The sequence below is a fragment of the Onychomys torridus genome, chromosome 16, assembly GCF_903995425.1.
Source record: "Onychomys torridus chromosome 16, mOncTor1.1, whole genome shotgun sequence".
NCBI classification, from domain to species: domain Eukaryota; kingdom Metazoa; phylum Chordata; class Mammalia; order Rodentia; family Cricetidae; genus Onychomys; species Onychomys torridus.
Genome location: NC_050458.1, coordinates 8,110,399 through 8,134,149, shown reverse-complemented (window position 1 = coordinate 8,134,149; position 23,751 = coordinate 8,110,399). Strand labels below are relative to the sequence as shown.

The following is a 23,751-nucleotide window of genomic DNA, read 5'->3' as shown; positions in this document are numbered from 1 at the left end:
TCAAATTATTATAATAGAAGAATTAGAATTGATCTAACCAACAAATTCTTCCTTAAAATGTTATCGACTTCTTGAAAAATGCTAGTGGTTTTTGTCAGATTTTTAGATTAATATCTCATCTTCTTACATGGGGTTTTCAAAATTAAGAAGAGGTATCTCTCTCAACCCTACATTTACTAAATCTTTTTTTTTTAAAGATTTATTTATTATGTATACAGAAGAGAGCGCCAGATCTCATTACAAATGGTTGTGAGCCACCATGTGGTTGCTGGGAATTGAACTCAGGACCTCTGGAAGAACAGTTGGTGCTCTTAACCTCTGAACCATCTCTCCAGCCCCATTTACTAAATCTTAAAACACCATTGTATCACAAACATCAGGTACCTCAGTGAAAGATCTGCCATAATCCTCTCCATGTACATTCAGGCCCAACATGTGACTTACCATAGAAACATCTGCAAATACTTGGCACAGTCAGCTTTGTAATTCTAATGCTTATGTCACTCTGTAGTTCAAATGTGAATGAAAATATGAGGTACAGACAAATAATTTCTATTAATCTTGTTTTAGTGAGGATTGGCTTTGTATGTTCATGATAAAATGATTTAAAATTTCATTTCACAAAGTGAATGACAGGAACATCTTACAGGTATGAATGTGCTACCTTTTTCATACATACAGTGATATGTGTAGCTGCAGAAACAATGCTGAATGAAATTTCTCTAAAACATTGGTAATTTGGGTTAGTTTGAATAGTTTTATTATTTAGAACTAATTTCAATTGTTTTATTATTCAGCAACGTGTCTGGGGACGTATTAGACTGAACAAACCCAGAGGCTTGGGTGTAATCTCTTTTTTATTGATAAGTGGGGAAGGAATTTGTCTGAAAGGGAAACATCAAGAATGGAAAGTCAACCAATTGTGGTACTTCCTGCTGCTATCTTTGAGACAGAGCTGTGCGTGGATGGCTTTCCACCCTCCTTCAGCGGGAAGGGTTAACCACAGACTTATTTTCTGAGCAGTTTCAAACGAACCACAAAGTCTGTTTTCAAACGTGGCTCAAGAGAAGAAATACCCTCATAGCCTTCCTCCCCCATCTTCCCTCCCTCACAATTGAGGCTTTCAATGCACGTGGACAGGGACAGATCACAGACATTGTTTGCCCAGGCTGACCAATCTCTGAGGCGGGCTTTTCTCCCTTCAAGATACTCCATGTTAACAGCTTGAGGGCCTTCAATCAGCGCGGCTTTGATCTCTGCTGGAACTGTAATTATTTAACATTGTTACATGGATTTCTATAATCCACCCCACCATTAAATCCTTTTTACACCCTCATCTTCGAAGGCCTAATCTGCATCTGAACACTGAGTTTGCCTTCTCTGCTGGGCTCATCAGGAGCCTGAATTCTCCTCCCAAGTCTTGACTAGTGGTTTCTCTTTCTCTTCCACTCTAATGAAATCATTTTCTTACAAATTGAAATCTGCTAAAATGTTGGATGCATCTGCGACTACTTTTGAGCACTCCATTGCGCTCCTACACCAGTTTCATCTACCATTCCTGCTAACACCCCACCCAGCTCTGTGGAACTCATTTTCATATTGGAACTTATATTAAAACAGTGATAAGCACATATTTTATTTTTTTCCCAAGGATTTTCTATGAGAATATCCCAAATAGAAAGCAGTAAATGGAAGAAGGTGGGAGAATTCAGCAACAGTTTGTACTTTTAAAATTTCCTCATTGGGAGGTAAATTGAGCAATTTTGAACTAAAAGATATGAGACCCCCATGAGAGCAAATTCTGAGGAAACAATTGTTAAGAACATCTAAGGAGGACTGGGGAAGATAAGTCCCACAAGAAAGGACAGAAAGAGAACTAGGAAGGCAATTGTGAGAATGCAGGAGGCCTCCAAATCCACAAAGAAGCAGTAGAGTGCAGAGTGCAGTGTGCTGGCAGAGGCCAGGGATTCACACTTCACTAATCTTCTCATGTACAAACATCACACAATCCTGGATAACCAGATGACTTAAAAATGGCTTTCTTCCCATGTGCTGGTGGAGCTAAGTTCCTGGAGTATTTAAGCATAGATGCTAAGAAGTAAATACAGAATTCTAATAAGAAAATGAAGACAGCATGAGATGTAGTCATTTCCATATTTTTCTTAGTAGAAAGAATAAACTAAAATTAATCGTTTTACAATAATTTGCTTTTTATGTGTGTATATGTCTGTTTGTCTGTGTACCACACACATGCAGTTGCTCTGGAGGCCAAAGGAAGTTATCAGAACCTTTGGAATCCAAGTTACAGCTGGTAGTAGGCTGCTTGACGTGAATGCTAGCAGCTGAACCTTAGTCCTCTGCAAGAGTAGCAAGTGATCTTAAATAGCAAGTCATTTTTCCAGTCCCTAAAGTCATCATTTTAAAAAGTCAAAAAATTCCCATCAATTTCCCTCAAGAAGAGACTCAGTATCTCCTAGATGACTTGGGACCTTTCATTGCACTTAATCAGGAAAACTGAAATACAGAGTTTTGACAGTGCACCGTCGGCTTCATCAACACTTTGAACAGACTTGACAGACACAACCTAAAGGAGGAAACCTTATCTTCCCTCAGTGTTTCAGAGTGTTCAGTCCATGACAGAATGACCACATGTATTTCGCTGTGACTTCATGGGCCATGGGAGCGTTGGTAGAAGAAGTGTTTTTTTGCAGACAAGAATCAGCATGGAATAGTCACAGGAATAGGTCAGGGCTTGATGTAGCCCAAGGACACAGCCCAAATGACGTACTGACCATGTCTGGCCTTCCACATTTCCACTGCTGTTCACATTTTGACTCCATCAAAACACTCATTGGTTCAGAACCCTCTATATCTAATTGTCCCTGGAAATGTTTTCAAGGACACACATAGGTGTGTGTTACCAGTCACGTAGACATTTCTCAGTCACACCAAGTTCAGATACTTGTTTATTTCCCTGTTGGCTTGTTCACAAGTAAATGGATGAACTTTCTGCCCTCATTTAATGTCAACTATTGCTTTAATGCCATGTTTAGAGCAATATTATGGCTGTTAACAAAGCAAGATCAATGAAAGTTAAATATATATCCTTTTTCTTTAATGAGTTTATTATAATTTTAACATATTTTAAAAACATTATTAACTAATAACCATATTGAGTAATTTAAAAATCAATACAAAGACATCTTTGAAAAGAAAGCTTATTGTTTTCTTTTCAGTAAATTTGGACAAATATTAAGCACTCTAGTTTAGCTACCCATACAACTGGATAACCCTTGCTTCTCTTATATTTTCGCCCATGTGTTCTTTCCTCTACTTTAATGACTTTTATTTCATTTTATACCTCATATTTACTAAGTCCTCACAAACCCATTGTGGAACAAGGCTGAACGTAAACAGCAAATGACTGAATTCTTTTCACCTAAAATATTGTAGTTTTTTAAAACTCATCTGCAATGCTGGAGTAAGTTCTTTCTCTTTCTAATCAAGAAAATTAAGACCCTTGTTTTCTGAACAAAACAGATATAAGTAGACTCATTATTTCTCTGGCATTCAATACTGAAAGAAATCAATGGAGAAGACAAAGATTCAGGATGAATTTAGACAGAAAAAATATCTGAAAATGAGAATGAAAACGATAATCATTATTATTCTCTGCTGACATCACTTGAACAGCATTTGCTGTGTGAGACAGGTTTCTCACCACTACTGTAACACATAGTCCTACAGAGCGAGTATGTAGCACCCCAGTTTTGGAGATGATAAAGCTGATGGGCAACATGGTTATCTACTTCATTTATAGGAAATTCCCAAAACAGACAAATCTCACATCTTAAAGACAGGAAATAGAATAATAAAGATCTATAAAAAACAAAGTAGATAACAACATTGACTATGATACTTGAAAAATATGTTATAAAAAACTCACACTAAGTTGTTCACTTTAAAGGCTATAAACTAGATGAGTGGGGACTCATATCTATAATCCCAGTACTTAGAAGGCTAAGTCAAGAATATTGTTGTGAGTCCAAGGTCAGCCTTGGCTACCTGGTCAGTTTGAGGATAGTCTACTCAAGAGACCCTGTCTCAAAAGCAAATAAATAAAAAGAAATAAAAAATATAGAAATTATGATTATTAATGTTAACATGATGATTTCATATCTAGAAATACCTAGGAGGCAGGACACCAGGTACATCTGTGGGCGATGATACAGATTGTGGGCATGCATGCCTGGAAGTAACTATTTTAAATGTGTTCCTTGGTGCAGGAAAACTGATTCTAATTGTAGGCAGGTCATTCCCTGGGCAGGGAAACAAGACTAAATAAAATGAAAGAGTGATCTGAGCTCTAGCTTTCATCACTTTTGTTTTTGAGTTGTAGATGGGATGGCCAGCTGTCTCAAACTCCTTGACTTTCCTGCCATAGTGGACTATACTTAAAACTGTGACTCAAAATAAGTCATTATCTCCTTGAATTGCTTTTGTCATATTATTTTATCACAGCAACAAAGAAAGAAACCGAGATAGGTTGAAGACTATCACACATACATCCACACTCACAGACATGAACACAAGAACACATACATAAACTCTTACATACACAAATAAGTCTCTCCCATTCTTCTCCACAGCTCAGAGATTCCAAGACCTAGACAAACTGCCTAATTTAAATACCACGTTTATGGACTATGTGACCTTCACCAAGTAGATGCTCCTGGGTCTCATCCTCAGTGGTCAAGTATGAGAAATGTTAGTTGGTGTGGTGGTTTGAATAGGAACGGTCCCATAGACTCATGCATTTGAATGCTTGGTCACCAAGGAATAGCACTTGGAGCAGGTACGACTTTGTTGACCTGTGTCCCCGGGGGCAGGCTTTGAGGTTTCAAATGCTCAAGCCATGCCTAGTGTCTCTCTCTTCCTGCTGCCTGCTGATCTGATGTAGAACTCTCAGGTACCTCTCCAGCACCATGTCTGCCTGTCTGTGTCATGCTTCCCTACATGAGATAGCAGACTAAACCTCTGAGCTGTAAGCCAGTCCACAATTAAATGGTTTCCTTTATAAGAATTGGCAAGGTCATGGTGTCTCTTCACAGCAATAAAACTCTAAGGCAATGGGGGGAAAAACGAGCATCTGTTTGGTGCTTTATGCTTCATGAATAGAAGAGACCTGGCACACAGCAAACTCGCCATTACAGACACAGATGGGCAATGGAAGGCCAAGAACTTGCCAGAAGAGAGAACCTGCTGAGGAGCAGAGCTTGATGGCATCAACATTGATTCTAGATACTGGTTTTAATCGAACATCTCAGGAGAATAATACCCTGGAAAAATGCTCTAAGAACTCTGACTTACTATGTTTACCTTTATCAGAGTTTTATTTGAATGATTTAGAATATGAAAAAGTGATAGTTAAGGAACCCAATTATGACAAATCAGGAAGAATACAAAGTGCCAAAAGAGAATTAGAAGTGTCTTTCATTTCAAGAATTTTGAAATGATAGTTGAAAGAGTTCATGCATTTTTGTAACAGTGAATGTAATTTTATTTTATTTTACAAGATTGAAATATTGTATATCACATCTACTTTTGCCACTTCATTGTTTCTTTTTAAAGGTAAAGAATTAGCAAAATCCAGAAGGTTGTGCTAACTAACAACTATTTACTTATGAAATATGCTCAAGCATATTAATTATGGATTGCTAGTAAGGAATGGTAGGCTAAAGCTATATGAGCTCATAAAATTATTTCCTCACATCTTCTGAAAGAAAAAAATCTGGTTTTATGGAAAATTAATTTTGCCACACAATTGTAATTATGGTTTTACATGAATGAATAATTTGTACTTTTTCAAAAATATCTAACACAATCAATACATCTTTTCCCCGCATTATACATCATTTATGAGATTGTAAATAGCTGCTTTGTAAAAACACACTTATTTTTTAATTTAAAGCAAGATGTAAATAAAATCATTACATTTCATACCGTGAAATAGTTAAAATTTTGTTTTTAGAAAAATGAAAAAAAACTTTTCTAGAATAAATATGGTCCATTTTGTTCATGTAACCATCAGTAATATTACTGATGTTTAACTCAGTGAAGGAAATCAGTCACATTTACATATGCAGATATGTTCCAACCTGCCCCTCTGCTTAGCTCTGACATTCCCTATGACCAGTGGCAAAGGGTTCCCAAACACAATGTGTTAGACCCTTGTTCCTGTCTGCCTCAAAGTTTCTAATATAAGGATCACTTAACAGACTTCTGCTATAATAAGAAAACAGTTTTAAGATTTCTTCTCTTCAGTTATGGTATAAGAAATCATGGGCTATGATATTTTAAATATTTCATTTATTATCTTACTAAGTAACTGCTGCTTTAATCACATTACTCTAATTATTGTTCATGAGCCCAGTTCCCTCTTTTTATTCAGTTTACAGGGTAATATAAAATGTCCTGAAAGGAAAAATATGGGAACATTCTAGAGTAACCTCCATCTTAAAGGAAAAAAGTGGGGAGGGGTCACAGGAAGAAAAAGGTTATGAAGACAGAATGTACTTCTTACCTTATTTTCTTTCCTTTTCCCTTATTTTTTACCTCTTTTACATAAAAGTATGTCTAATATATCATTCAGCTACATAAGGGACAGTTTATTTAAAAATACCTCCTCTAAATGGAGGCTAACAGTGTGGCTTGTGATCTACTTAATTCTGTAAGAAATAACATGCTTCCACTCTTATTAGAATATATTTGTTATATTGTATTTGGTCTCTATTACATACAGTGTTCATAAATGTACTCCTGTTGATTATTATGAAAATGTTAATGAGAAAAAACAGAAGAACTTGTTAAATGTTCATTCAATCAGGAAGGTTTGTGACTTTGTACACAGAAAGTTAGTTGAAGTAAGTAATCAGACTTGGTGTTAGTACCACAAGAAAACAACCATCTTTTGTTGTTAGTGCATTACTCACATATAAACTTATGCTTGGAGGCTATTATGTTCTTTTATTTGTTTTCTTATATGTGAGTATATAAACATTTAGAAATCAAAAGCATGCAGTATTTTGAATTTAAATCCATCTAAAATTGGGCAAAAACTCTGGTATCTGCAAGGCGGCCACCCTCTCCCCATTTAGTTTCCCCTCTCTGTTCCCTTCAGACTCTCCAAGGAACTCCAAGAAGCATCCTTGCTTTTAGACACCATGCATCATCAACCCAGAACCCAAGGCTCTGCTCAGCAACTTAATTTCCAAGTAAGTTACAATTAGATTTCATCATGATTCCTTAGCTGATATTTACCATCTCAGTAGTTTGCAAATAGAAAAGATTTTAGCAAGCAGCTTCATGTCTACAGCTGGGATCCAAGTGTGGTTTACAGATACAGTTTCCCTTCTTCATAGTCTTCATTCATCAGGCAGGACAGTTCTAGGAAGACTAGTTAGTTAGTCTCTTTATAGACATGTCTGGAGCTGCCACATGGGCTAAATGCAGCATGATTATCACACATGCTGGAATTATATTTCACATTTTTTATTTATCAATAACAATTCAAGTGGGCTCAGTAAGAACGTATCACTTCTTTGAGACCAAATGTAGGAGACATTGTTGCATATGTAATTGAATCAGCATCACATCTTATCATCAGCACCAGTAGTCCTTTCCTGCCTTCCCTCCAGAAAAAAAAAAAGTGTCCAATTAGCATCTTCATTAGCATTGGTGTTTGTTGGCACTAGGGTACTTTCTTCAATTTTTGTTGCCATTGCACCTTCTATACTCCATATCTTAGTTACAGTTTCTATTATTATAAAGAGACAACAAGACAATGGTAATTCTCATAAAGGATAAAATTTAATTGGGGCTAGCTTACAGTTTCAAAGATTTAGTCCATTATAGTCATGGCATGACATGGCAGCATGCAGGCAGACATGGTCCTGGAGAAGGAGCTGAGAGTTCTCTATCTGGATTCAACAGGCAGCAAAAGGAGACTGTGTACCACACTGGGCATAATTTGAACATACAAGATATCAAAGCCTGCCTCCAAGGTTACACACTTCCTCTAAGAAAGCCAGACCTCCTCTAACAAGGCCACAACTCCTAATAGTGCCACTCCCTGAGTCAAGCATTGAAATATATGAGTCTACAGAGGCCATTCCTAGTCAAACCACCACATTATCCACATCTACGTACTTTAGTCACCAAATCTGTCTCATCCTTTGTGATCTGAGCAATGTTAAATATAACCTTAAGTCTACTATCTTTTTTTCTGGCACAGGGTTCTTCTTCAAGAACGAACTAGATTAATTAATTAGTGTAGATCTGCAAAGTGTGGGGGAAGAAGCAAAATATCCGGTATGCATATATCAATTCTATTCATGACGGAATGAGGCAGGAGTCCAAGTATCACTCAAAACAAGGCTTGAAACATCTTCTAAAGGCAAACACATAATCACCAAGATCTAAAGTACGATTGTCATTTTAAAAGGACAACTGAAAATACAAAAAATAACACAGTGGTCATCTGCTTGTATGATAGAACGCACACTTCTAATCCATCTCAAATATCTAGCACATTATTATACAATACAATAACACCAAATTTATATTAATTATGTTCAAATCATAAAATTTGGAGAACTCATACAATGGCAAACCAAATTTATTGGGAAATTAAGGCTGAAATTGTTAAAATTTAAAATGAAAGAAATGTAGTCCAAATACATTGTAAGGGAAATAAATAAAATTCAACTCTAAAGTAGTCTATGAAAAAGAATGAATAATTGATTCAAAATAAGTAACATAGGAACCAATGCTTACATCAAATTACATATGATAATCCATGTATACATATATGTACATATATATGTAAAACATAGGAAACATGTCTCTAAATTATGACATCCAGGAAATTTTTATGCAAAAATAAGAAGCAATAAATGATTTTACTAAAGAATAAATATTTTCAAAAAGGTCCAAGTATTTACCGAGATTACTACCAAGGATAAAAATTGTTTACTATATTTGATTACATGTACTTGCTTTTTTCCTTTCAATTAAATCTTCCTTATTTTCCTAGAGAAAAACCTCAAACACTACATGCCACTAAATTTAAAGTCTCAATTTTAACAGCTGCCCATGGTGGGAATCAGGCATCATTCCCTCCTTCTGAAAGCAAAACCCCATTTCCCTTACTTTCCTTAGCTCCTCTGATGACTCCCTTTGGTTCCCCAAGGACTTCTCTCCCTCCACTTTTCTGTGGAGGCTTCTCACAGCTGGTATTTCACCTGGCAAGCCATTCACACATTCCTGGTTCCATTAGCATGGACAGGTGTCCTATAGTACTGAGTTTCTCACAGGAACTTCAGGGTTTCTCCCTGAGCCCTTCAAGTAACAGCACATGTACATGTTTAGTGAGTTCCCTCATCATGTGTTTCAGAGGTTACAAATATAGTTTTGATAAAATGATTTATCTATTTTGAAGACACTCTGGTTAAGTAAATTAAAATTTACAGCGAGCAATACTGTTAATCATATTAGTTACTTCTAACACAATTCCTTTTTAATTACATGCCTGTGATTTCTTTTGTCCTAGGGGTGTGTAAGGATATGGCAACCATACCAAAGTCCCAAAACTTGGGTAGCTTAAACAACATAATCTATCTTCTCCCAGTTTTGAAAGCTAGATGTTTATGAACAATGTACTGGGGGGGTTAGTTCCCACAGACACCCCCCTCATAGCTTTTGTATGTATACTAGTAATCTCTAGCATTATCTATTTTATTGAAGACCCACCTTCATCTTCATATAATATAATATAGTGTGTGTGTGTGTGTGTGTGTGCGTGTGTTTGTGTGTGCATGTATAGGTGTGTGGACATGTGTGTACATATGAGTGTGTGGTTGTGTTTACATGTGTGTATATTATGAATGTGTGTGTATTTACAAGTGTGTGCACATGTGTATGTGTGTATATTGTGTATAGGTATGTGTACACATGTGCATGCATAAGTGTTTGCTTGTGTGTACAGGTGTGTGCACATGTATGCATTGTGTGTGTGTGTTTGTGTGTGTATGTGTGTGTATTAGTATATCTGTCTGTCTCTGTTCATTTGTCCCTACAGTTCTATATCTTAATAGGACATGGATTAGATTAATTCTCCTACTCCATTATGACCCTAACTTCATCAATTATTCATTTCTTCAGTGATCTTCTTCCTAAAGGTCACCACACTCTGAGTGTTAGAGTTGAACCTTTGGCATCATAATTTTGGGGAGAGATAACTCAACTAACAAGAGCATCGATGCATACATTTTAGAATGGGGTAAGAATTACACTTTAGTTAAGTAACTTCTACTGCAAAAGCAGATTAGGAAATGTATCATTGATGAAAAAGTAGAAACTTCGGAGAAGGAATCTGCTGTCACATATTTCAGGAACTATGATACAGCTATGAAATTTAAGACTGTATTGGTTTTCCAATTATGTGTTTTAGGAAAGGTCCTTGCAAAGAAATGCCTAAAGAAAATTAAATTTGAGTTTATCACCCTTTAACATGAATTTCTGAATTAAACTTGTATAAACAAATTCTGTGCTAGCCAAACCTACAATAAGTCATTAACAAAACATTCTTAATTTGTAGTCTCATAGAGCTTGGTACAAATTATGATAATAAGTAAATGGTGCATTTTATGTAGTTCTTCATAGCTTGGTGTCTTTCCAAACAGCGATGCAACCTATCTTTACTTTTTTGTTTTTAATTTATGCATGTCCTAATTCTGTGTGAGAGTGCAAACCGAAGAGAGCTGAAAAGATCAAGAGAACTTTCACACTCTGTTCATGTGGCATTCTGTTCCGCGGAGTTAGGCTTTCATCTTTAATCCCATATCCACTTAACTACACTACAGAAGATTTATTTTTACCTCCTCTTGTTTCACAGACAACTCAAAAGTCTGCAGGAATTTTTGACATGTTGTAACAATATTTTTCTGAGGCCCCCCATACACAATTATTCTCTCCCTCTCTCTATCTCTGTCTCTCTCTCTCTCTCTCTCTCTCTCTCTCTCTCTCTCTCTCTCTCTCTCTCTCTCTCCCTTGCCTCATTTTCATATGGACACAAAGCCTTGGGATAAAATGATGGTTCATTATAGTGGTACAGAGCTCTTATCTTCATCCGGCAAGAGTCATTTCCTTCCAAAGATTGAAATGCAAATGTGAAAATTAATGATAACTGCATTATCTGATAACAGAGATAATACCAATTCACTGTCAGCGTAATACACAGTCATTCTACGATTTCCCCCGTTTCTCACAATATTCTTCTTACTGTCAGACTATATCTATGGTTAACTATGTTTCATAGGTGTCTGTTAATTTACTTCAAATGGCATTTCCCAGATCTTATATCTACCACATTTTCCCAATCAAAAAGAAAACGAAATCAGAACTGTAATCTTCAAGCCCTTCTTTGGACTGCAAAGAGGCGGGGGTGGGGGACCTGTCATTAAGTGTGTGCTTCTCCTTCCAATGGTCTTCTAGCTACCATCCACATCATGCAAAACAGCTCCCATCTTGCTAGGTTCATTTCAGACACAAAGCAGAGAAAGCCCAATCACCTTCATACACTCAAAGTCCTGAACAAGAGCATGAGAGATAACTTAGTAAGGTCTTCCTAAACAATGTTCAGTCTCTGTGCAACAAGTACACACACTTGACTTTGTCCTATGCAATTATTCTTCAAAATGTATTTACACTCAAAATTCTCTATCTGAATTATGTTTCAAGTCAGGTAGACTAGAGCAGAGTAAACATAACATTATGATGTTTTGTTATAGAGCAAGATCATTTTGCAAAATTAATTCACTGTACTAATGTTTAATGAAGACTTCTATAGAAAGCACTGTAACAGCTACTGAGGCACAATTGCCAAAGTGATAGTAGAGTCAATATTAAGAGTGATTTACTGAGTACTTCTAAAACACTGAGCTCCATGCTTTACATGTAAAATCTCATTAATGAGGTAGCTATTGTTATTAGCCTGATTTATAAGCACTAAGGCCACAGAGCAGCATTAACTTGCTCTGAGTCGTATTATTAGTTATAGCAAGGCCACCCAAGAAATACACAGAGAAAATATATTTGTTATACAGTTCCTGACATTTCCCCAAAATAACTTTTCTATAATAGACAGCAGAAAGTTCTGGTGTTTTATAATGTATAATGTTAAATGTTATTATAATGTAACTTTTTTATTTATTAAATTGTCAATTCAGGACTCTATTTTTTGCTTCCTTTAATCTGTATGATCACAGGCTGAATACCTAAATATCAAGATCAATTGAAATAAAAGTTGTGCTAAGAACGGCAAATAGCTGTTTTGTCAAAATTTTTATCTGTATAGGTGTGCGTGAATGCACCTGGTTTGAAAACTTGCATTTGCAGACACATTATGGTAACATTCATTTGATACTATGGAGAGAACCAGTTATTCACTGTTTGCGGGTGTGAGAAGAGCCAAGTTTAAGAATGTCAGCACACTGCTGGCGTCCTGAGCTGATCTAAGTGAGGTGCGGTAGTCACAGAGCTTCTCTCTGAGATGACAATGGATTGAGAAGTATGCTGCTGAGCCTTATACAAGCTTCCTAAATCCCAATCCATAAACCAGTACTCCAGACCGGCCTTGCAAAGTATCTCTGAAGACTTATGAAAAAGACAGAGACGTGAATGGGATTTCCAAGATAAGATCAATATTTCAATCATTGACTGGTCTGAGAGGACCGTATTGAAAACATTTCCCTAGGGGCCACAGACAGGCAGAAGACTGCCAGCACTGAATCCCAGCAAGTGTGGTGTTGGAAACCATGATCAGGTCATCTCTTTCGAAGTTCATGTTCATAAAAATGTTGCTGAGCAGATATCACTATACCCATTCCAGAGATAAGGAAACTGAGGATTGTCTGTTGAACAAGCCAATGCATGAGGCCGTAAATATCACTATTATCTTATGCCTGTGTGACTCTAAACCGTGAAAACACTTTGTTCTGTAGTACAGACTGTGCTCTGCTTTCAAGGATAAAGGATGCTTAATTGTTGCTTTAGTGACCGGTCTATGATCAATTGAAGGAGAGCAACAGTGCTAAGAGGAGCAATGGCAGGTAGGTGTCAGGCAGTCTTTTTACATTGCTTGCTGGAGCTCTTCACCATCAATCCACAATGAACATCCATTGAAGGATTAAACACGTAATTAAATGAGTAGAAATGTTGGTAAAATGAAGAACCTGCAACTCACACAAAATAAAAAATGCATGAGGCTAATGAAAAAGAGACACTTATTTTGAAAGAGGACAAATAATGTAGGAACAATTCTGGTGAACACTATATGTTAAATCCAAACAAGTGTCAGGATAACATCTTTAAAAGCGAGGAAAACAATGAACTTGAAAAGTAGATATATGAAATGCTGAAAGGATGAGGTAATGACTTTTATTTTGGCCTTACTAAGAGTGTGCTTCTGGCTTTCCAACCTTAAATGATTCATGCTGCTTACATAACAGTTACAAACACTGAGAAACTCCTCAGCCTCGCTCCTTACAAACATTATTTCCTTTGATTGTTTAGGCTCCACTTAGAAGCTAACAAAGGTGTGAATAGTTATGACTTTGGAGTTTACCTTTTCACTGAACAACAAACAAAGGGTAACTTTCTTACATGGAAGAATTTGCATTTTATAAAAATAGAATCTCTCAGACAGGGTTGATTCATTATTGAACTCAAGCCATCAAGGAAGGTTATGCAGTCGTCTTCAATCAAACTCCATAAAAATAAGATAAATCCTGATCCATCTTAAATGATGTCAGTACTATGTTTCAAATTCCTTAGATAATTTCTATGTCCTTTGATTCTGTTCTATTTTTATAGAAAACTGTCACTCTTGAGATAAGTGTCAGCATTGGGAAGTAGGGGTGTGAATTTAGGAGACCTTGAAATCAACCCGGCCCAATACTAGATGTCTCAAACAATGATTTGTGACAAACAGAAAACTGATGTTTAGTACCACCTAACTTTACCCTTCAGGGTTTTAGATAGTCTGTGGGACATTTAAAAACCTTTGAGACATAGCAGTTGCCAAAATGTCAGGAAATAAAAAAACATTAACGCCTTATGATTCTGAGCTGGTGCAGTTTCGGAGCTATCAGTGACATTTCCTACACTTCACAAGTGAGCATACAACACCAAGAAATGAAGCCGTGTTCCACAGCTCTCCCAGGTGGAAACTGACAAGTCAAGGGAAAGCTAATCCTAGTTCTGAATCCTGACGCACTAGCTCCTAAGTTTGGAACTATGACCAAATGATGGAAATTCTTCTCTTTAATACAGGTGTAAAGTCCCAAAGCACTCCAGTGAGCAAAAAAAATCACAGTTACCGATGTTGAAGCAATTGATATTTAAGTAGCAAAAGGTTGCAAAACTGCCTTACTTTCTTTCATAGACTCTCCCAAACAAATGAAATCAATGAGCATGCTACCAGAAAAGGAACATGCAAACATCAAAGAGATTCTATTGTCATGGGCTAACCTCATTATTTCAAGGAGTTTCAAAGTGAGACAGCCTTCCCCTGCCAGAAGTAGCTATGGAGAGAAATGCAGTATCCACCTTATAATATACAGGGGTGGGGGGGGGAGTTCTTAAAAACATAAAGAGACATCTATTTTCCCTTAAAGTTTTGACATATTCCTATATAGTACAGAATACAGTATATATACCAAATCCACAATGTAAAAAAAAAAATATTCAGTGAAACATGTAAGTTAATGTAAACAAAAACTAAACACCACACCTGAATGACAAGCATCATTCTTTACCCAATATCTCCAACTACTAATAGTGTTCTTCTAGCAAAAGCTTCCTAAAAATGGCATTAGCTATTCTGAGCTGTTGCTTTCTCACTGGCACACACTTGGGAAGGCCATGAGCCCTAGGTACGAAGAGGAAAGCCAGATTCCGCCAATTTGCCCAAAACAAATGTGTGACTGAATATATCATTTTTCAAATAGAAACACCTAAAATCCATCCAGCCTAAATGGAAAGGCAAAATACCTTCTAAATACAAATATGTATTTATTTATATTAATTCATCTATATTAATAAGTAACTATAATAAATAAAAGATCATTTACCCTTTTCACGTTTTATAGTAGCCAATTAATGAAGTTAAGATTTTTTAAAAGGTATTATTTTCTAATGATTCTAAGAAAATACCCCCACATTGAGGAGCCAGAGAAAATATGCAATAAAATACAAATACCAGAAGTTTGCATTTAAATTAATGCATTAAAATCTCTTAAAATGTGCTTCCATGGTATTTTAAAATATAATAGAACTGGGTCCAGACTCTTGTATAGCATTATGCTATAGTGTGTAGACTACAAACATTTGCATGTATCATGAATAACATTAGAAATGACATCATAATAATCAGATATACTGTATCTTCATTTTTGTTTGCATTACATTTTCCAGCTGCTGGTTTCAGAAAATTATCAGTGGATTTCCTCTCTTTCCCTTGCACAGCAGAGGGCAATTTGCAAAGTCATGCAAGGGTGAAAATGTGATTGAAATATAGCGATCTTTCTTAATGAAAAAGGTTAGTGCTTTGAAAATGAAGGCTGAAACTATTTCAAAACTCACTTATATCCTAAAAGCCTAAAGACATGATGGTCTCCATTTATAAGCCTATCATAAATTATGAATTACTTAGCAATAAACAATAAGGTCATTTCCTACAATGTTATTTTTATAAATAGTATATATTTATGACTCGTTAATATTAAGTTTTGATTTGTCTTTTGTTTTTCCTGACATGAACAAATATAAGGCCCTTTAAGAGCACATTTAATTTTATTCATAAAGGTGACAGTGTTGCCAGAACATTGAACCAAAAGGGGAGATCTGTGAATTGTGACTCAATGTCTAAATAAATGCTGAGGCTCCATCTGTGACTCCCAACAGAACTAAAGGGAAATGACAGTTCTTTGAAGTGGTATTGTTACAGACTGATTTGTAAGCTTGCAAACTGAGCCTGATTTGAATTTGGATGTAGCTAAAAGATTCTCTGTTGAAAGAGCAAGCAAATAGAATTGACTAACTTTATGTAAGAATGAAAGAAGAAAAGATAGAGACCTCAAGCTGAGGTAACACTGGTTTTTAAAGTTTTCTTATTTGAATAATGATGTTTACTCAAACTCCCATATAGCCAGCATGCACACGCACGTGTGCACACACACACACACAAAGCCCCTGGATGATTTTCAATTTGAGTTGAAAATTTGTTAAAAGTTTTACAAGCTATCTTTATTTTATTTTTCCATCTCTCCTTCCTATCTAAAATGTGAAGGGAAAAATGTGAAATCCTGATAAAAAGTGAAAGTGGGTTGAATTCTATTCTCCACCCTACCTGGCCCATCCCAGTCATCTGTGTCTACTCCAGGCTGTCCGGGTTTGTCAGAATGGCTGTCCCCATCCGATTCTGCTGGCTGCGGGGTACCTTCATCATCACCTGAAATATATCAACAAAGAAAGGAGGAATGCCCAAAGTCCTGTGAGGATGAACACTGGTAAGACAGCATCCTGTCACGTTTTCTCTAATTCACCAGCAAAAATGTCCACAAGGAATTATTTTGGTATCTCTGTCTCTTGTAGCTTAAAAATAAAGAAAGCTACCAATATTTGTCAGTAAATAAATGAAGCTAAGTACTATAAACAATTGAGAAAATTTGCATATTCATCTTACCTTGAAGTTATTATTATGTATAAGAAGAAAATCAGATAGCAATGTATAGTGTTTCTAAATATCTTGGATACAAAAAAAAAAAAAAAATAGTGACCTTATTTCCAAATTGTAATTTTCTAGGCATAATACAGAAAGCTAAATTCAATTTCATAGAGTAAGTTGCTTTCCTGGTTTGGGATGGGTATAGATTATTGGAAGATTTTTATTCTTCCCGTGTTATGCTTCTAAAACTTGGTGCTATTTCTCTTAAAGAGAAGTTATAAAAGCCATAATTAAATGATTAGCATGAGATCCAAGCTAGTGACTCCACTTGTCACAACAGAAGTCAATGTAAAGTTAAACCTATGCTTGAAATTACCCACAATTTCATGCTTTCACTCCATGTGAAAAGTTAAAGCAAGCAAGCAACCAAATAAACAACCCACCCCCCCCCCCCGTATGTCTTGAGTAAGAATTGAGAAGCAGGGAAAAAGGAAACATTACCAATACAACTGCATTGTAAAGCAAAAACTCTAAGTTTCAGTGTCTTATAATATTATAAATACCAAGAAGTGCAAAAACAATATTGAAATAATGCCTACTATACTTTGAACCTAATAATGCTAATATTTAAACTTACATGGCCTGTTTATCTACCTTCCTTTGAAGTATTCTGTAGTTACTTTTCACCTAGTCACTCAGATTTCTATTTGAACTTGAATCTTTATACAAAATATAGAAATGTACTGTATCTTGTAATTTTAAAATTGACATACAAAATATAAATTTTAGGAAACCACAACTATTCTTGACATTAATGTGATGTTAGTATGAGTTGTGATCCTTAAACATTATAGGTTTTGCTTCTCTCCTCCCCCACCTTGTAGCTTCACAATATGAATTAATTATAAAATCTGGAATACAAGTTAGGAAAATGAGAAAAGCCTGAAACCCATTCTTTAAGAGAAACCTACCACTTTTTTAGTTCAGTGCAACTAAGCTGCTTTGGTGGATGATACAGAATAAAGCACACCATTAACAACACCATAAACCCTGTGAAAACGCTTTTGAAACTGAGTGGCTTTTGGTATGATTAGAAAGAATACCGATGAAAGTATCCATTCTTTCCAGAAGCTACATATTTCCAGAAACTACCTTACGTGATTGAGGAGCTATGATAGGCTCAGTAGGCTATATGCAAAAAGTGAGTTCCTTACTGGAACTATAGAAGTCATTACAGAGAGCACATTCACAAATAAGAATGTGAGACGAGGTCGCAGAGGCACAAGAAAGCTACAGAGGCTCAATAATAAGTGTGGTGTTCCAATCTTCTATGCTCCTCTTGCAAGTTGCATTTAAGACCATAAACACATCAACCAATTTTACTCTGGATATCAAAGGGGCATGCTCTTTTCTCCATTCCCAGGACCAGAGAAGGCTGATTCTCAGTCTACGTATACAAGTAGGCTTGATGACCTCTTCTGATAACCTTGAACTTAACCAACTGCCTCTCAGCCTGCCAGCCTGGCTGCCTACCTGTTCTCTCCCCTTCAAGTTACCTTTAAGTTACCCCAACAAAGACAAAAGGAGATTCAGTTTAGTAAGCAGGAGATGCACATAGTCTGCCTTAATAGATCAGACCAAGGCCACATGTTGTATTCAACTTCCAGTATGATTGCCTGAGTATGAGTAAAGATTGAAGGAATGTCATATAGTGAGCAGGCTGGTGTAACTAGAATCCTGCTGGTTAGGAGAGAGAATCTTAGAATCTCCCACAGGCTGGATCTTTTCCACTTGACCTTTCTTGCAGGACTCAGTTCCCATTCCTTTCTTTTTCCCTATCCCATGCCGTGTAGAGCTCACATCGGTGAACTCCCTTATCTTCTGATTTCTGGTTGCAGTCGGCCAGTGGAAGCAATGATAGCAGCTCAGAAGACAGAGTGCACAAGGAGAGGAAGGCCAGGTACTTGTCCTGCAAAGACCCCCCTTTTCCTTGACAATCTGCAACTGCTAGGAGAAGCTCATCCAGTACCAGCCCCTGTTTGGAGTTCACCTGAAGCTCCTGTGTCCCTGCATCCACATCCTTTCCAGTGCCTCTTGGGACAGAAGAACTTCTCTAAGCATTCCGAAGCTTGCTGGCCTTACAAGAGCCGAGTCACTAAAACAGTGCCTTACAGGCCTTGTGTTGGCCACTAAGAATATAAAGACAATGGCTCCTACACATGATTTCTGGAGTAGTGTATCAGAGTCAAAAAGGACAGAGACTTGTATTCATGATAAGTGATAGGAGCAGTTCCCAAGGTTATCAAAACATGTGGACATAGCAACCAACACATGGTACCACATGAGGTTTCTGGGAAAAGAACAAAAAAATCCCCTAACAGTTTAGGGCATGATCTCAGCTGACTTTGAACTCTAAGGAGTTTGTGTCCTAAAGATCCATGACTGGAAACAACGTTCAGACTGCAAACAGGAGCCATCTCCACAAAGCATACCTCAGAGGAGATATCATAGTAGTAGAGAAAAATGCAAGTTTGAAATTGGCAAAAGGTTAAAGGAGAATATTTAGTTATGAAAGAGTAGGTTCGATGGTGTTAAAGATACTGAAGGGAAGTTTTAGGGCTACTTCTCTGTGACTGGTAAGTGAATGAAGCCATTTCTTTATTGAGCACTGGACAAACTCACCCGTGATCCCTTCACCAGTGTCTAGGAGGTGAAGAAATGCCTGGATGACAGAACATGTCAGCAGGTATTTGTTATCAACGTTATTAAACTGCTCAAAATGAACCATTTTAATTTAACTGATTAAGGGCCAAGTTCTTTCACTGAATGTTACCTAACTGCCAAATCAAAGCTGTAATGCTTCCATGCAGTTTGCCCCCAACATCTGGAGCAATGCTAAATACTGATCATTCTGATTTTTGAGTGATCTGACTTGTTTTCAATTACAGCACACAGTATTTGAGCAAAAGCAAATAATTATCAGTTAAAATTTACCCATTTAACAGTATTTCATTTTGAACCTTTCTTGAGATGTTAAGAAGCTGGATAAGTATACTACATATCTCACTACAAAAATTAAATCTGAGGTGGAGTAATAGGTAAAAATTGCAAAGTTTTTGTCTTTTTTATGTTTTCTAAAAGAAGGAATACAAAACAGAGTCTCATCTGAAATGACGCATGTGAATATAGAAAATAAAATGGGCCAGTGTTTATTTTATACTGATTTGCATAGCTTCCATGAGCCAGATGTTGAAATCATTAACACTAGTAAGGTGCAAATCTTATCATAAAGACAGATTCCATACTGAACCTCAACAGGGCCGCCACGTCTTTGCCCTGCTCCACACTGTGTACCCTGCTAAGAGCGGTATTAACATTGTCTTATCAGCTCTGTCAGGAATTAGTTAGTATTCAGATACTTCAGAAAAACAAACCAAGGGACAGGGATGTGAGAGGATTCCAACACAAAAAGCATTAGAGACAAGACATGGTTCCATGTTTTCTGACTCCAAAGATCATACTCTAACATATCAGAATATAATCTTGGGGCTCCAGGTTTAGCTCAGAAATAGAGTGTGCACTTAGCACAGATGAGGCCCTGGGTCTGATCACTACCACCAGAGAGGAACAACAAAGGATTCTGCAGACATCTTCTACATGGCAAGCCACAAAGACTGCAAGATATGGTCTGAGAGTCACTTTCTCCTTCTCACATTAACGCCCCATTTCTTTATTATGCTTATACACTAAGATGAAAGGTTTAATGGACTTAATCTTTTTAATCATTACTTTTTAAGGTTTCCTATTTTACTTGGCACTTAATAAAATCAACTACACGTTGATGCTTGATCAATAACCATTGCTCACTGACCAGTTAGGAAATTAGATTTTTGTCTCATTCTTTTTACCATAACCTACTGAAATATCATTACATTTGCTAATTAATTGCTTTCAGCACATTATTTCTATTTAATAACTAAAATATGTCACATTTTTCAACTTTTGGACCTTTCATCTTCTAACTTTATCTCAGGAAACTAGTTCTCATTTTTATGGTAATGTTTTTTACCTAATTCATTTTTAATCTTTTTACTAATGAAAAATGAAATGATTAAAAATAATTTAATCAAATATGAAATCTCTGAAGTATTCTTAAGAAACACCATTTTTTCACTCATAAAAGACACTTGCTTCTTTCCTTTCAGTGTTTTATACTCATAGAAAATTTATAAATAGAATTTTATTTTGATATTAACCCAACTCCAGCTTCTTCTTGACTTGAATGGAACTCAGCCCATTGGCTGTCTTTTTTCTCGGTCCATTTTTGACTCTCCTATTTTTGAAATCAGGGCTATGGAATGGCTTAGGACAAATGTCATGAATAATTACTAGCCAAGGTAATAATGACAGGTTTGCTAGTCTGCTGCTCCAAAAGCTTTAGTGGTCGGAAAAGGAAAGCAGCAGAGAAAGAAGAGAGGGACAGAGGAGCTGGGCAAGCTTTTGACATCTTCTCATTTACTCTCTGAATTCTTTATTCACATTCCCATGAATAGACAGTTCAGTGTGTTTTCAGCAAAGCACAAACATACTTAATGTGAGGACTGTGATATCCATCCCTAGAGTAATTCATAAAAGAATGAAACTGAATAAATGCCAAGCAGTAACAAAATCTGTAATATTTCTAAAATTATGACTATGGAGTTAATAGTTTTCTACTGCAAGATTAAATGCTTTTGTTGCTCTTTTAAAAGATATAAGTGTATTGAGAGCCCTTCCATTTTTCTTAGTCTAGTTTTCAAAATCAATGGGAGCCCTATGGGGGAAAATTGAAGGTGTTATTGAGCAATATAACGCACACCATCAATGACTCGGGGAAATGCAGTAAAATATAGTCTTTGAAGCCCCTGAAGTAGCACCTTTAAATACCATAGTAGGTATTTGTTGACAAGATTGGTGAAGGTAGTGGCTTCCCTCACCAAGCAAAAATAATTTCAAAAATGCACACAAACACCTTTTCAAAGTTAAACACTGCTGTCGGAATTAAAGATCTGCCGCCTTCTGAGACAGTCACTTTCTCAGCACCAAACAGCAGCAGCGTTTGAGAGCGGTCATGCAGGCAGACCGCCTTCCTCAAGCCTGCTCTTTTAATCCATGGAGTTCCTGTCAATATTAACCTCTTATAGAAAGTCTTGTACAATGTAACTATTGAACTTTCTTCACTAGGAGTGTCGCTGGAGCTGTTAGTCATCCCTATAATGTATTTTGCAATCAGCGAAATCATCAAAGTGTTTTTTAACAATGAACAGTTCAGAAGTGACAGATCTACTTTCCTGTTCACAACTGCTTATCACAGAAGAGATACCACGTGTGTTTTCCAGGTGCTCCCTATAGTTAGGATACCTTCAGAGAAGCCGCTCAGGAAAGATAAGGTCATAAAAGAGATGAAAAATGTGTGAGCTTCATACAGTTATGGTTTTACCATCAGACAAGATAGCTTTGGGTAGAGGACTGTAGGAGTCAAAAACAGAAAACTGCAGCTCCTGCTGCAGGGCGAGGACATTAAAGTTTAGCAGCGAGTTTCTGCTCACATTGTCTAACAGTGATGTGCTTTGGCTAGAAATGCTTGTTCAGCTACAGATTATTCAAGAACAAATATCATGCAATATTGTCTTTATTGCCAAATTGTAGTCATAGATATGCATAGTGGAACAAAACAGAGGAAGCAAACAGGCCCCCAGTTATAGCAATAACTAAGGGGAACATTAAACCTGTCAATTGTAAACAATAGCGATTCAGGACATGTGGGGTAGCCAATGTGGCCTCTGACTCAGGTTCCCTTCTGACTTAGTACCTTCGTATAAAGTGCAGTGTTTTGCTATGTCCAAGATAGTTCTGTGCAAAATACCACTATTTTTAAATATGCAAGTCATCTCCTTGTCACCTTACTTGGGATTTCCATATTTAGTATTTCATTGTCTTGAAAATCCTTTTCAGACTCCAGAATATGAAAAACTTAAGCAAAAGAATATAATGCATATTATCTGGCTATGATTTTTAGATGCCAAAGAAAAAATTCTAAAACTATTCATAGCAATAGTAAATGTATTATTTCAAGAAAAAAAGAAAACTAAATTTCTATAGTCAGTGTATGTCTACTGTAGTTTGCAATATCTTATTATAGCTGGCAAGGGAAATTATTGGAAACACTAACACACAATTAAAGTTTTGATGATTTAAGGAGAAATAGTGATTTATAGTCCTTCTAGCGTATTTAGAGTGGTTCCAGCCATCAGTGTTATCTCCCAGGTGAAAGATTTCTCTTTAAGTTCAAGTTTCCTGAGGGTTTCAAGCATAAGGAAACTTCCAAATGAGAGGAAGTAGGTTAACTTTTCAACCGGACATCACTCAATAATCATTATTCCTCATTAGTGCCCTGAGTGAGCACCAGAATGGATCAAATATATAAGCAAACATAGGGGAAAAGACTTAATTTATACATTGTTTAATTTGCTCTTATTTTATGTATAATAAAAACTTTACCTCTATGTATGTATGAACACCACAGATGGTTGAAGGCCACCACATGGGTGCTGGAACCCAATTTGTGTCTTCTGCAAGTGAAGTAAGTGACCATCACCACTAAGTCAAGACACTGAAATTTACTTTAAAACGTTACTGAAATAAATATATTTCAGAGTTTATACTTAAATAATTTGTACTGTCTTTCTCCCTCTTATCACTAAAACAAAATCCTTATTGCAACTAGTATCAAACTCAATAGAGATCTGACTCAAATGAGACATTTTTCACCCCAAAGCCTAGACAGTGCTCCTGAGGTTTAGCAGGATGGTTATTTGCAAGTCTATCAACCTTTTGTAAGACCTGTGGACTTACTAATAGGAGAGAAAGTGTGGATTTGCCTTTCGGGGTGTAGGTTTGTGCCACCATCTGGTGACTGTTTCTTT

The 23,751-nt window shown here is 36.5% G+C and overlaps 1 protein-coding gene across 1 annotated transcript in view; it reads right to left on the bottom strand.

The window, feature by feature from the left end:
• The window catches only part of LOC118597076 (zinc finger protein ZFPM2-like), a 133,355-nt gene that overhangs the window by 4,205 nt on the left and 105,399 nt on the right, over window positions 1-23,751 (bottom strand). The window contains exon 3 of the mRNA XM_036208329.1: window positions 16,469-16,570. Coding sequence (XP_036064222.1) covers window positions 16,469-16,570 — 102 coding nt within the window. The remainder of the gene's footprint in view (window positions 1-16,468; window positions 16,571-23,751) is intronic.